The sequence below is a fragment of the Geotrypetes seraphini genome, chromosome 14 (assembly GCF_902459505.1).
Source record: "Geotrypetes seraphini chromosome 14, aGeoSer1.1, whole genome shotgun sequence".
NCBI classification, from domain to species: Eukaryota; Metazoa; Chordata; class Amphibia; order Gymnophiona; family Dermophiidae; genus Geotrypetes; species Geotrypetes seraphini.
In genome coordinates this window covers 76,576,106-76,588,152 of record NC_047097.1, presented here as the reverse complement: position 1 = coordinate 76,588,152, position 12,047 = coordinate 76,576,106, and the positions used below count along the sequence as shown (strand labels likewise).

The following is a 12,047-nucleotide window of genomic DNA, read 5'->3' as shown; positions in this document are numbered from 1 at the left end:
AGTAAGATACTGGATGGTTGCTAGAGGTATCTGGAGCCATGCAGACTGCAGTGCGTCCAACAGTTGCTGATGGGTGTGTGCTGGTGGATCCAGTCATCAAACATGTTGATTGAGGTGGTCCCAAATATGCTCAATTGTGTTAAGGTCTGGGGAATTTGGAGGCCAGGGAAGTAGCTGGAAATCTTGGTCGTGCTCTGTGAACCACTCACGAACAAGTCTGGTGGTATGACCTGTCGCATTGAAATATCTCATCGGCCATAGGGAAGACCATCAACATGTACAAGTGTACTTGATCGGCAAGGATGGAGAGATACCCATATCGGTTGAGAGTGCCTTCCAGAGGTATCAAGGGACCCAGACCATAACGCTGCCACCACCAGCTTATTTACATCCAACAATGGTTGCTGGATGTTTGTTCTTGGCAGTTTCATGCCTGATACACCAGTGTCTATCCATTTGATGGAGCTCAAAACGTGAATCATCAGAGAAGGTAACCCTCTGCCAATTGGTGCAAGTCCAATGTCGGTACTCCTGTGCAAATTGCAACCATTTTTTGCGATGAACCCTTGTAAGCATGGGTGCACTCATCAGCTATCTGCTTCGGAGCTCAATTCGCAATAGGATTCACTGCAGAGTCATTTTGGTCATAATGGTTACTGTGGATGGGCAGACTAGATGGGCCATTTGGCCTTTATCTGCCGTCATGTTTCTATGTAACCCCCCTCCAATTTGATCTACTCTATCCTTGCGATATAATTTGTACCCAGGTAATACAGTGTCACATTGATTGTCCTCCTTCCACCAGGTCTCTGAGATGCCTATTATATCTACCTCATCATTCAGTGCTATATACTCTAACTCTCCTATTTTATTTTTTAGACTTCTAGCATTTGTATACAGACACTTCATTTGCAGGATACAGACCGTAAAGGTCTGCCTGGCATTGGCCTCGCATTTAAAATTAATGGAGTTTCTGTCAAATCTTTCTCCAGCTCTTCCTAAACCAAATTGCCATATATATAGGGACACAGTTTACGGAAGTTTCACTTCCCCCCCCCACAATTCATTCTAGAAAATTCACCCCTACACCTTTTGCCCCCAAGATTTCACCCAGGAATGGGATGTTTCATTGCCGCCATTTCATCACAGCTGGTTAAGTGCAGCCTGTTCAGTGTGGGACGTTTAATCACAGACATTTCATCACTGCCCTTTAAGAACAGACCATTTAAATCGGGCTAAGTCTGCTCCAACCCAGCTCACCTGAATGGGCAGCTTGTGAGGAGTTTGACAGATGCCCACACTTTCACCAGTCCAATTAGGCATGAAGCACCAGTGGGGGATGAGGGAAAGCAATGCCCACCCACCTCTTTCACCATTCCAATTGGGCATGAAGCACCAGTGGTGGTGGAGCAATGGGGCCTGCCCTGGAAGCCTTCTTTTACCTGTCCAATTGGGACTTAAGCACCAATGGGGGGGGGGGGAGAAGACTTCTTTGCAGCAAGGTAAGTGCTCAAGTTTGCATGTATCTGTTTCAAACAGGTCTGGGGACTAGCACCGTCCTACCTACTATCACACTTCATGCTACACAACCCCACACGAACAACCAGAAAGAGAAATATCTTTACATACCCAAAGATCACAGGCTGCAAATACAAATTATTTCTAGACAGAACCTTCATGTTCCAAGCAAGCAGACAGCAATCCTGGCTGGGAAACTACCTAAATAGAGCCAGGCAGACCTACGGCGCATTCTGAAAATCAATTAAAACCGTTCTATTTGAGAAATTCATCACCTAAACAGATGACCTTTTCTCACTATGATATTTGCCCTTGGCAAACCTGATGTAATTCCTCATGCAACTCCTATTTCTTATGTAACATTTCTCTCCTTTGCTGATTGTCCAGCCTTCTTCTAATGTAAACCGCCTAGAAGTCATTTTAACTATAGCGGTATAGAAAAATAAAGTTATTATTATTATTATTATCAGTGAGGAAACGGCCATGTTAAACTGGGCACACTGAAATGGCTTTGCTGAAACGACCATGATGAAAGGGCCATGATGAAATGGTCCCATTGAAATGGCCATGCTGAATTGTCCTAGACCTCCATATTTTACCCCCAGGTACATTTTGCTCCCAAAATATTCACCTCCACACCTTTTGCCTCCAGGATGTTTTGCCCATCCACATTTTGCCCCTGTGTAAAAATTCCAGGGGCAAAAAGTGTGGGGACCAAAAGTACCCAGAGGTGAAATGTGGAGGGGTGAAACATTCTGGGGGCAAATGTTTTGGGAGAAAAATGTGGGGGATAAAACTTCCAGATGCCATGGGGAGGTACAGTCCATGCAAGTCTGCCCAGTATTGGCCTTAGTTCTTCACAGCCAGAGTTGCCATCTAAGCACCACTTGACACATCAAACACACATGCAACCATTTAAGCTTTATTTTTATACCATTCATTTTCTAATTAGAGATCCTCTGTATTTATCCCACACATTTTTTTAATTTCGTCACCGTTTTTGTCTCCACCACCTCCTATTATCTGTTTCTTTCTCTGAAAGATTCCCTGTACCCATCCCAGGCCCTCTTGAATTCAGACACAGTCTCTGTTTCCACCACCTCTTCCGGGAGACTGCCACACGCATCTACCACCCTTTCCGTAAAAAAGTATTTCCTCAGATTACTCCTGAGCCTATCACTTCTTAACTTCATCCTATACCCTCTCATTGCATTTTCCTTTCAAATGAAAGAGACTGAACTCATGCACATTTATATTATATAGGTATTTCAACGTCTCTATCATATCTCCCCTCAGCTGCCTTTCCTCCAAAGTATACAGATTGAGATCTTTAAGTCTGCCCCCATGCTCCTTATCACGAAGACCACACACCATTTTAGTAGCCTTCCTCTGGACCGAGTCCATCCTTTTTATATCTTTTTGAAGGTGCAGCCTCCAGAATTGTATACAATATTCTAAATGAGGTCTCACCAGAGTCTTATACAGAGGCATCAATACCTCCTTTTTCCTACTGGCCATACCTCTCCCTATGCAACCTAGCATCCTTCTAGCTTTTGCCATCACCTTTTCAACCTGTTTGACCACCATAAGATCATCACATACAATCACACCCAAGTCCCGCTCTTCTGTCGTGCACATAAGTTCTTCACCCCATAAACTGTACCGTTCTCTCTGGTTTTTGCAGTCCATATGCATGACCTTGAATTTCTTAGCATAAAATTTTAGCTGCCAAATTTCAGACCATTCTTCAAGCTTTGCTAGGTCTTTCTTCATGTTATTCACACCATCTGGCATATCTACTCTATTCCAGATTTTGGCATCATCCACAAAAGGCAAATCTTACCTGACAGCCCTTCAGCAATATCGTTTATAAAAATGTTCAAAAGAACAGACCCTTGAGGCACACCACTGGTAACATCCCTTTCCTCAGAGCGATCTCCATTGATCACTACCCTCTGTTGCCTTCCACTCAACCAGTTCCTGACCCAGCCCATCACTTTGAGTTGCGCTATATATTAAAGAGGGAATTAAATCAAATCAAATCAAATAAACATTCTACATGACATAGATAGCAGTGTGGAATCCATATGGATAGAAATTCCATGCATGAAGGGAAGGAATATAATGGTAGCGTTATATTACCGTCCCCCGGGACAAAATGAGAAGACAGATGAAGAAATGTTTTCAGAGATTAGGAAAGCTGCAGAATTGGACAACAGTATTATAATGGATGATTTCAATTACACTCAATCAAAAATATGCCCTATATGTCTTATGGAATTTTATATGTTGATGTACGTGTGTGTTTTCGTCATTGATGCGACATGTATGTTATATGTAATTTGATTTGACACTGAAATTCCTACCCACCACACAAACACACACACTCTCACATATACGGCTCACATCAAGAAAAAGGAATGAAAAGTGAAGAAAAAAACCTCAGTTGAGCTTCATTTGGTAAAAAAAAACTCCACTTAATAGAAAAGAAAGAGAATGGAATCACTTTCAGAAGTGTGGTTGATTTCAATTACCCCAACATTGACTGGTTTAATGTTACATCAGGGAGTGCTAGGGAGGTAAAATTCCTAGACGTAATAAATGACTGTTTCTTGGAGCAACTGGTCTGGGAACCAACAAGAGGGGGAGTTATTTTAGATTTGGTCCTTAGTGGAATGAAAGGCATAATACAGGAGTTAACTGTGTGGGGTCTGCTTGGAAACAGTGGTCATAACGTAATCAAATTTTAGCTTATAACTGGAGTGACATCACAAAAGAAATCTGCTGTAGAGGTATTTAATTTTCAAAAGGTAGACTATGATAAAATGAGGAAAATATTTAAAAAGAAGTTAAAAGGATCAATTGCAAAGGTTAAGGGTCCGAATAGACAATAAGAAGAGACACAAGCACTGGCAAGTTAGATGCAAAGCATTGATAAAGAAAGCTAAGAAAGAATATGAAGAGAAGCTTGTCAAAAAGACAAAAACTCCTAACAATTTATTTAGGTACATCAGAAGCAGAAAACCAATGAGGGAATCTGTGGGACAGTTGGATGATCAAGGAGCAAAAGGGGCACTCAGGGAGGATAAGGCCATAGCGGAGAGACTGAATGAATTCTTTGCTTCGGTCTTTATGGAAGAAGATGTAAGAGATCTACCAGAACTGGAAATGGTATTCAAGAGTAGTGATACAGAGGAACTGAAAGAAACCTCTGTGAATCTGGAAGATGTACTAAGCCAAATCGACAAGTTAAAAAGTAATAAATCACCTGGACCGGATGGTATATTATCCAGGGTACTAAAGGAACTCAAACATGAAATTGCTGACCTACTGTTAGTGATCTGTAACCTGTCGTTTTAAATCATCTGTAGTACCTGAAGATTGAAGGGTGGCCAAAATTACGCCGATTTTTTAAAAGGGTTCCAGGTGAGATCTAGGAAATTACAGACTGGTAAGCCTGAATTCTGTACCAGGCAAAATGGTGGAAACAATTATAAAAAATAAAATTGTGGAACATGTAGACAAACATGATTTAATGAGATAGAGTCAATATGGGTTCAGCCGAGGGAGATCTTGCCTCACAAATTTACTTGACTTCTTTGAAGGTGTGAATACACATGAAGATAAAGGTGAGCCGGTTGATATAGTGTATCTAGATTTTCAGAAAGCTTTTGATGAAGTTCCTCATGAGAGGCTCCTGAGAAAATTAAATAGTCATGGAATAGGAGGCAAAGTTCAGTTGTGGATTAGGAATTGGTTATCAGATAGAAAACAGAGTATAGGGTTAAATGGTCATTTTTCTCAATGGAGAAGAGTAAACATTGAAGTGCCGCAGGGATCTGTACTGGGACCGGTGTTATTTAACTTATTTATAAACGATCTAGAAATTGGAATGACAAGTAAGGTGATGAAATTTGCAGATGACACTAAACTGTTCAAAGTTGTTAAAACGCATGTGGATTGTGAAACATTGCAGGCAGACCTTAGGAAATTGGAAGACTGGGCATCCAAGTGGCAGATGAAATTTAATGTAGACAAATGCAAAATGAAGCATATTGGGAAGAATAACCCAAATCACAGTTACCGGATGCTAGGGTCCACCTTGGGGATTAGTGTCCAAGAAAGCGATCTGGGTATCATTGTAGATAATATGATGAAACCTCCGCCCAATGTGCAGCGGCTGCCAAAAAAGCAAACAAGATGGTAGGAATTATTAAAAAAGGGATGGTTAACAAAGCTAAAGATATTATAATGCCTCTGTATTGCTCCATGTTGTGACATCACCTGGAGTATTGCGTTCAATTCTGGTCTCCTTATCTCAAAAAAGATATAGCGGCGCTAGAAAAGGTTCAAAGAAGAGCGACCAAGATGGTAAAGGTGATGGAACAACTCTCGTATGAGGAAAGTCTAAAAAGGTTAGGGATCTTCAGCTTGGAAAAGAAAAGGCTGAGTGGAGATATGATTGAAGTGTACAAAATTCTGAGTGAAGTAGAACAGGTACATGTCGATTGATTTTTCACTCCGTCAAAAATTGCAAAGACTAGGGGACTTTCAATAAAACTGTAAGGAAATACTTTTAAAACCAATAGGAGGAAAGAGTTTTTCACTCAGAGAATAGTTAATCTTTGGAACGCATTGGCAGAGGTTGTGTTATAAAGCGGATAGGTTTGGACAAATTCCTGGAGGAAAAGTCCATAGTCTGTTATTAAGACATGGGGGAAGCCTCTGCATGCCCTGGATCGGTAGCATGGAATATTGCTACTCTTTGGGTTTTGGCCAGGTACTAGTGACCTGGATTGGCCACCTGAGAATGGGCTACTGGGCTTGATGGACCATTGGTCTGACCCAGTAAGGCTATTCCTATGTTCTTATGACTAGGGTGGGTTTCAACAGGTTACAATTACTGGAGCTCCCAAGGACAGTGCCAGGCAATCATGAATGAATAATGTGTGTGACTGTTCAGGTCTTTATCTGCCATCATTTACTATGTTACTATCAAAGAAAAACTGAAAAGTACCTACCAAGTTTGCACTAACATGGGTGGGGTTGATTATTGTCACTTTAATGCATAACATTCTGTTCAAAATATGCTCCCAAGAAGCTTAGTGCACATGTTTAGCTTTGCAAATTGTTTCCCCAGTGCACTAATTATACAATGAAGGAAATTCAAATTATTACATGAGACTTTAGGTGCCTAAAACATTTGTGTTGTTATCATCTGATCCCTACTTCTGTTACTTGTGCAATCCCAAATGGTATCTGGAACAGTATCACAGCTGCCAAGTTACTCAGTTTCAGAAGGAAGACCTTTAGGCTGGTCCTGGTGTTGAACTTACATTTTAAAACAGTGTGTGTTTTGTGGTCCTTGATTCTACTCATGGAAATAAGTTCTACTGCATCAGATAATGTTATCTAAAATCTAGGCTTGGCCTAAAATCTCCTTCTTGAACTCGGCATCTCTACAATATTTTGCTAATGATCCCCAAATATTTTTGCTCTTATGTTTTTTTCTAATGTTTAACTTTCTTTATCTGTGATATTCAGCCTAATGTGGGTAATTCTTATGTGATTCTAGTATTTGGAATTGACTATATCTAGTAAAGAACCTCGTGGAAACCAAACAGCTCACTGCAAGGTGGAAGGAAGAAGAAATGGAAGATGATGTAGGCCTCAGTCAGGGCCATGGCTTTCCTAAGGTTCTTTTAGCCCTTGAAAGGTAACTAGCACCGAGCATATTGCCATGTTTTTCCTCTAGAACCAGTAGAGGAGAAAATTGTTGCTACTTAAAGTGTAAAGCTACCTGGAAAATTAGGTTTCTTGCGATTCAAGCAACTGAACACTTACAGTGAACACCTATAGACACATCCCACGACAACCCTCCTTTGGCCACTTTCTAGCCACATATGCCCTAGAACATGTCTGCATACTGCTTGTAGCTTTATACCAATATGTTCTTGCTCATCGCAGGGTCAGTGAAAGACATTTCCTGCAAACAGAAGTTATCATTGCCATTAGCTAAAAACTTTTCTGTAGCAACAGACATTATCTGCCTTTAGAGTGTACTAACCAACAAGTTATGTAATACGTTATTTGAAATTCATGTAAACAAACAAAAGTATATTTATCTGCATTTTAAAAAGGCACAAAAATTGGTGACAAAATTAAAATGTTAGATATTCTGTTATATAGAGGTTGAGGAATGGGGCAGCAGGACCCGGGGCTAGAGATGGCAGGATAGAGATGCAGAGTGGGTGACTGCGTATTAGATAGACAGGAGCCATTCAAGCTTGCATTAAGCTCTGTAATCTTTTCTGAGGAGGACAAAAGTTTTGAGATGGGTAGCATTTCCCCACCTGTTGTCCTTTTTAGTAACTTCTTAAAACCTGAAACTTGTGGGATACTTGTTTGATTAGTAACATATAGCAATTTGTGTAACCTTAGATAACAGAATGTGGGGGGGGGGGTAGTTATCAACCTGGGCTACTATAAGGTATGCTATTTTTCTAGTTATTAGTAACTAGGTCTCATTGCATAAAATAGGACCTCTGCTAAATAGCTAAACGATAAAACAATGTCTTAACAGTAACCCATGTTGATATGAATACTACCGCCTCTAAGTGCCGCTGCAGTGTGAAATGAGAGAGAAGACCCTCCACATAGCCAGTCCAACCACTCATGTATGCAAACCCCCCCTCCCAAAAACCCCCCCCCCAAACACCTCAGTACTACCACTACGACTACTAACCACTGAAAGAGAGCCCATGTGTTAGGCTCTCCCATGGCTTCTCCCAGGAGAACATCTACAGCTTTTCCTCCTGGCACCCTTCTTCTGATGTCTTCTTCACAACTGGCTCCTTGGAGAGGTGTCTCCTCACATGAATGGTAAATATTACACATTACAATGTGGGGTCTTGTCAGGTACTTGTGACCTGGATTGGCCACCATAAACATGGCTACTGGGCTGGATTGACCATTGGTCTGACCCAGTAAAGATATTCTTATGTTCTTAAGAATCCAGCTTGGAACTTGTGTAAAGAGTAAAAAACTTGTAAGGAACCAGGTTCAACATGATGTGTGCAATAAGCATCTGTCTTCATCCCTGCAAGACTGTTTTCACCACAGGATGAGGATTCTGTGAGCTACAGTTTTGCAGATTTCATGATTTCATTGTACAAATAGGAATCACAATGACGAGGATGATGGTGCAAGCAGCAGCTGCGATCAGTGCCGTCATTTTGCAGACCTTAGCCCTACGAAACTCGGCTTCTTTTCGCTTCAGTAAGGAATCGTAGCCAGGGGTATAAATGTCTTCCATCCAGTATTCCAAGTTGTTTGGGTTTAAAGACTCTTGGTTCTGAAATTGGAAAAAGCAAACAGAAGGTTTTTAATCCTTTCATTTTTTCTGAACTAAGTTAGGTAACATTTTGAGAGGATCTTTGAAATCCAGGTTATTTATTTATTTAATAGGATTTATTTAGGATTTATTTGAAAAACTCATTCAAGATGACAAAAATAAGTTAACATAAGTAACAGCAGTGAAAATAAATCACATAACAGTACATAGTATGGCATAGCATGCCGGCTGCCCAAAGATTAAATTACAGCAGCCGGGCCTGGAGAGGAGGTAGGTGAAGGAGTCAGGAGGGCCAGACAGACTCCCCCATTAAAATAAAATCCATGTGGGCGCCTGAATAGTCCTCTAAAAACAGGACAGGTCCAGGTTTTCCTGGATGTCTGGAAACCCTAGACTTTGTATGTATGTGACTAGTATGTTAGTTATGAATTCCATTAAAGGCTTGGGAGAAAAGCTAAGCTTTCACAGTAGCAAATCACCTGGACCGGATGATATACATCCCAGCATGCTGATAGAATTGAAAAATGAACTTGCAAAGCTATTAGTATTTTGCACATTTTTTTTGTGTTGCCTTGTGTTTTATAAGCAGAGCCTTGTACTGAAGAACGGTAGGACTATGTTAGGTGATGTTAACCCACCAGATGAAGGTTATAAGCTGTCTACTGTGCTAAAGACAATCCTGCTCTGTTTGTGTCTGTGTCCTTAAGGAGAGAAAGCTGTTGCACTTTGGATTGGCTGATAATCACATTAACTAAAGCACTTACCAGCATCTCAGTGATGAAAGCTGCCTTTTTCTCTGCAGATAGCAGGGGAGATGGTGAAGTTTCTGACTGAGCCTAATGCATCGGTGCCCTCCCCTAGCTAGCCCCCTCTTGTCCTCTTATCAGTTTTTTTCTGACCCACTCCTACTCAGTAGCAGGTCTCCCCTTCTCTATACAAAACCCCCCCCCCCCAATAATAGAACCCCTCCAACCCTCCCCCCCCCCCCCAATAACAGGACGTTTGTGACAGTAGTCAGAGTTCCTTCTACTGAAAAAATAAAATAAAATAAAATAAAGAAGAACCGGTCTTCAAAACGCAAGTATTTGATTTTAAAAAAATCCCCAACCAGTAATCGGTGAACTGCTTATCTTTTTAAGATTTCCCTGCCGAGTTTTTGTAAGGCGCCAAACTGGCTTTTTCCACAGTGGCTGTTAGGACCACAAAGATACCCGCTAAGTCTAATGCCCAAAAATTAATGGGTGTAGATATAAGACCTTCGTAGATAGGACCCTAGCATTTCAAGCTGGTAGGCAACAATCTTGGTTAGGTAAATATATTCAGCAAGCTATGTTATCGGAAATTAATTAAGACCACTTTGTTCGATAAGTTTATTACTTAGTGAGTTTTATTATTGAAATTCTATTTTACAAATATTTGTATTTTTTACTGTATTATTGTATTTTGCTGACTGTCCAGCTCTTTTTAGTGTAAACTGCCTAGAACTTTTGGTTATGGCAGTGTAAAAGAATAAAGTTATTATTATTAGCTCAGGATCAAGGTCTACAACCTGCTGTATTTGTCCGATTTAGGACTTAAAACAAACTCTGTCAGACTTCCTTTATCAGCAATTTCAGCATTCCACTCAGTAGTCAATAAACCAATCTCTCAACATCCTCTCATGGCACGTTTCCTGAGGGATCTCAACAATCTTAGACCTCCATTGAGGACCCCTACTCCATCTTGGAACCTCAATGTAGTACTGGATCAATTGATGACAGACCCCTTTGAACCACTGGGTTCTGCCTCTCTCACTTTCCTTTCCTGGAAATGGTTTTTCTTGTAGCGCTCACATCAGCTAGAAGAGTAAGTGAGCTTCAAGTCTTAGTCACCTATTATCTGTTCATTTTGTAATTTTTCCCAAAGTGCAGCTATGAATCCATCCTAAGTTTCTGCCTAAGGTTGTTTCGGATTTCCATCTCAACCAAACCATTACTTTACCTTCCTTTTTTCCACCTCCACATGCCTCTGAGGCAGAGGAAAGACTTCATTCCTTAGATTGCAGAAGAGCACTGCTTTTTTACCTCAAAGCAACTTCTCATCTCAGGAAATCTCCTCAATTATTCATTTCCTACAATCCATCTACCTGTGGTCAACCAGCAATAAAGAGAGCCATTTCAGCTTGGATTTCACGTTGTATCCATTTTTGCTAGAGCTCATATGCAGCTCCCTGGTTCAGTTGGGGCACACAGACTGTAAGCTACAGCAACTTCAATAGCCAACTTGAAGTCCATCCCAATCCAGGATATTTGCAAAACAGCTACCTGGTCATCTGTATATACTTTTACCAAACACTACTACGTAGACCAAAGTTTAGCTTTGGCCAATCTCTTGCATTATAGACTGTTTCTACCTCCTGTATGCTTTTTCAGCTTGGGACTCACCATCAAGTGGGGCTGCATATCCCCTTCCTGTCTCCGGAGAAAACAAAGTTGCTTACCTGTAACAGGTGTTCTCTGTAGACAGAAGAGGAATGCAGCCACACTTGCCTGCCCACCATCCCCTCATCTCTATTGCTAGACACAAAACTGGCAAGAGGAGGGGAGGGGGCTCGAGGACCAGGGCTCCTGCACATGCTCAGCAAGCTTAAAAGCGTACTATAGCTAGGGAAGGCACCGACGCATTAGGCTCAGTCAGAGACTTCACCATCAAGTGTGGCTGCATTCCCCTGCTGTCTACGGAGAACACCTGTTACAGGTAAGCAACTTTGCTTTCTATGTGCCTGGATCAGTGAATAAGAAGACCTTGAGAATTTAAGCATGAGAGGATGAGTATTTTTATGAACTATGCAGAGCTATGATGTCACTATCGTAAGATGGTGTTTAAAACGGCTGCAGAGAAAAGTGATCCTAGTTCCTTTTGTGTTTTGAGCCGTTTGGTGCAATTTCTTAGTGAGGGATAAGAATTTTGTGATAGGTGAAGACTGCTGATGGAGAATTAATATTGCAGCCTTTGATAAAGCTGGAGGTGAAACAGGGCCACTGTTGATAAAGAATATAGCTGGTCTTAGTTTTTTTCAACCGTTATGGTTGTAAGTTGTGAGTGATATGGGACTAAATCAATGAAAACTGTACTTAAAGCCACATTTTTGCTATTGTTTTTTGAAGACTACAATAGAGTGGTGTACTTAAAGTGG

The 12,047-nt window shown here is 41.1% G+C and overlaps 1 protein-coding gene across 1 annotated transcript in view; it reads right to left on the bottom strand.

The window, feature by feature from the left end:
* Positions 1–12,047, bottom strand: part of MINAR1 (membrane integral NOTCH2 associated receptor 1) — a 58,086-nt gene that overhangs the window by 30,864 nt on the left and 15,175 nt on the right. Inside the window, exon 3 of the mRNA XM_033920865.1 lies at positions 8,264–8,872. Coding sequence (XP_033776756.1) covers positions 8,675–8,872 — 198 coding nt within the window. The 3' untranslated portion in view covers positions 8,264–8,674. The remainder of the gene's footprint in view (positions 1–8,263; positions 8,873–12,047) is intronic.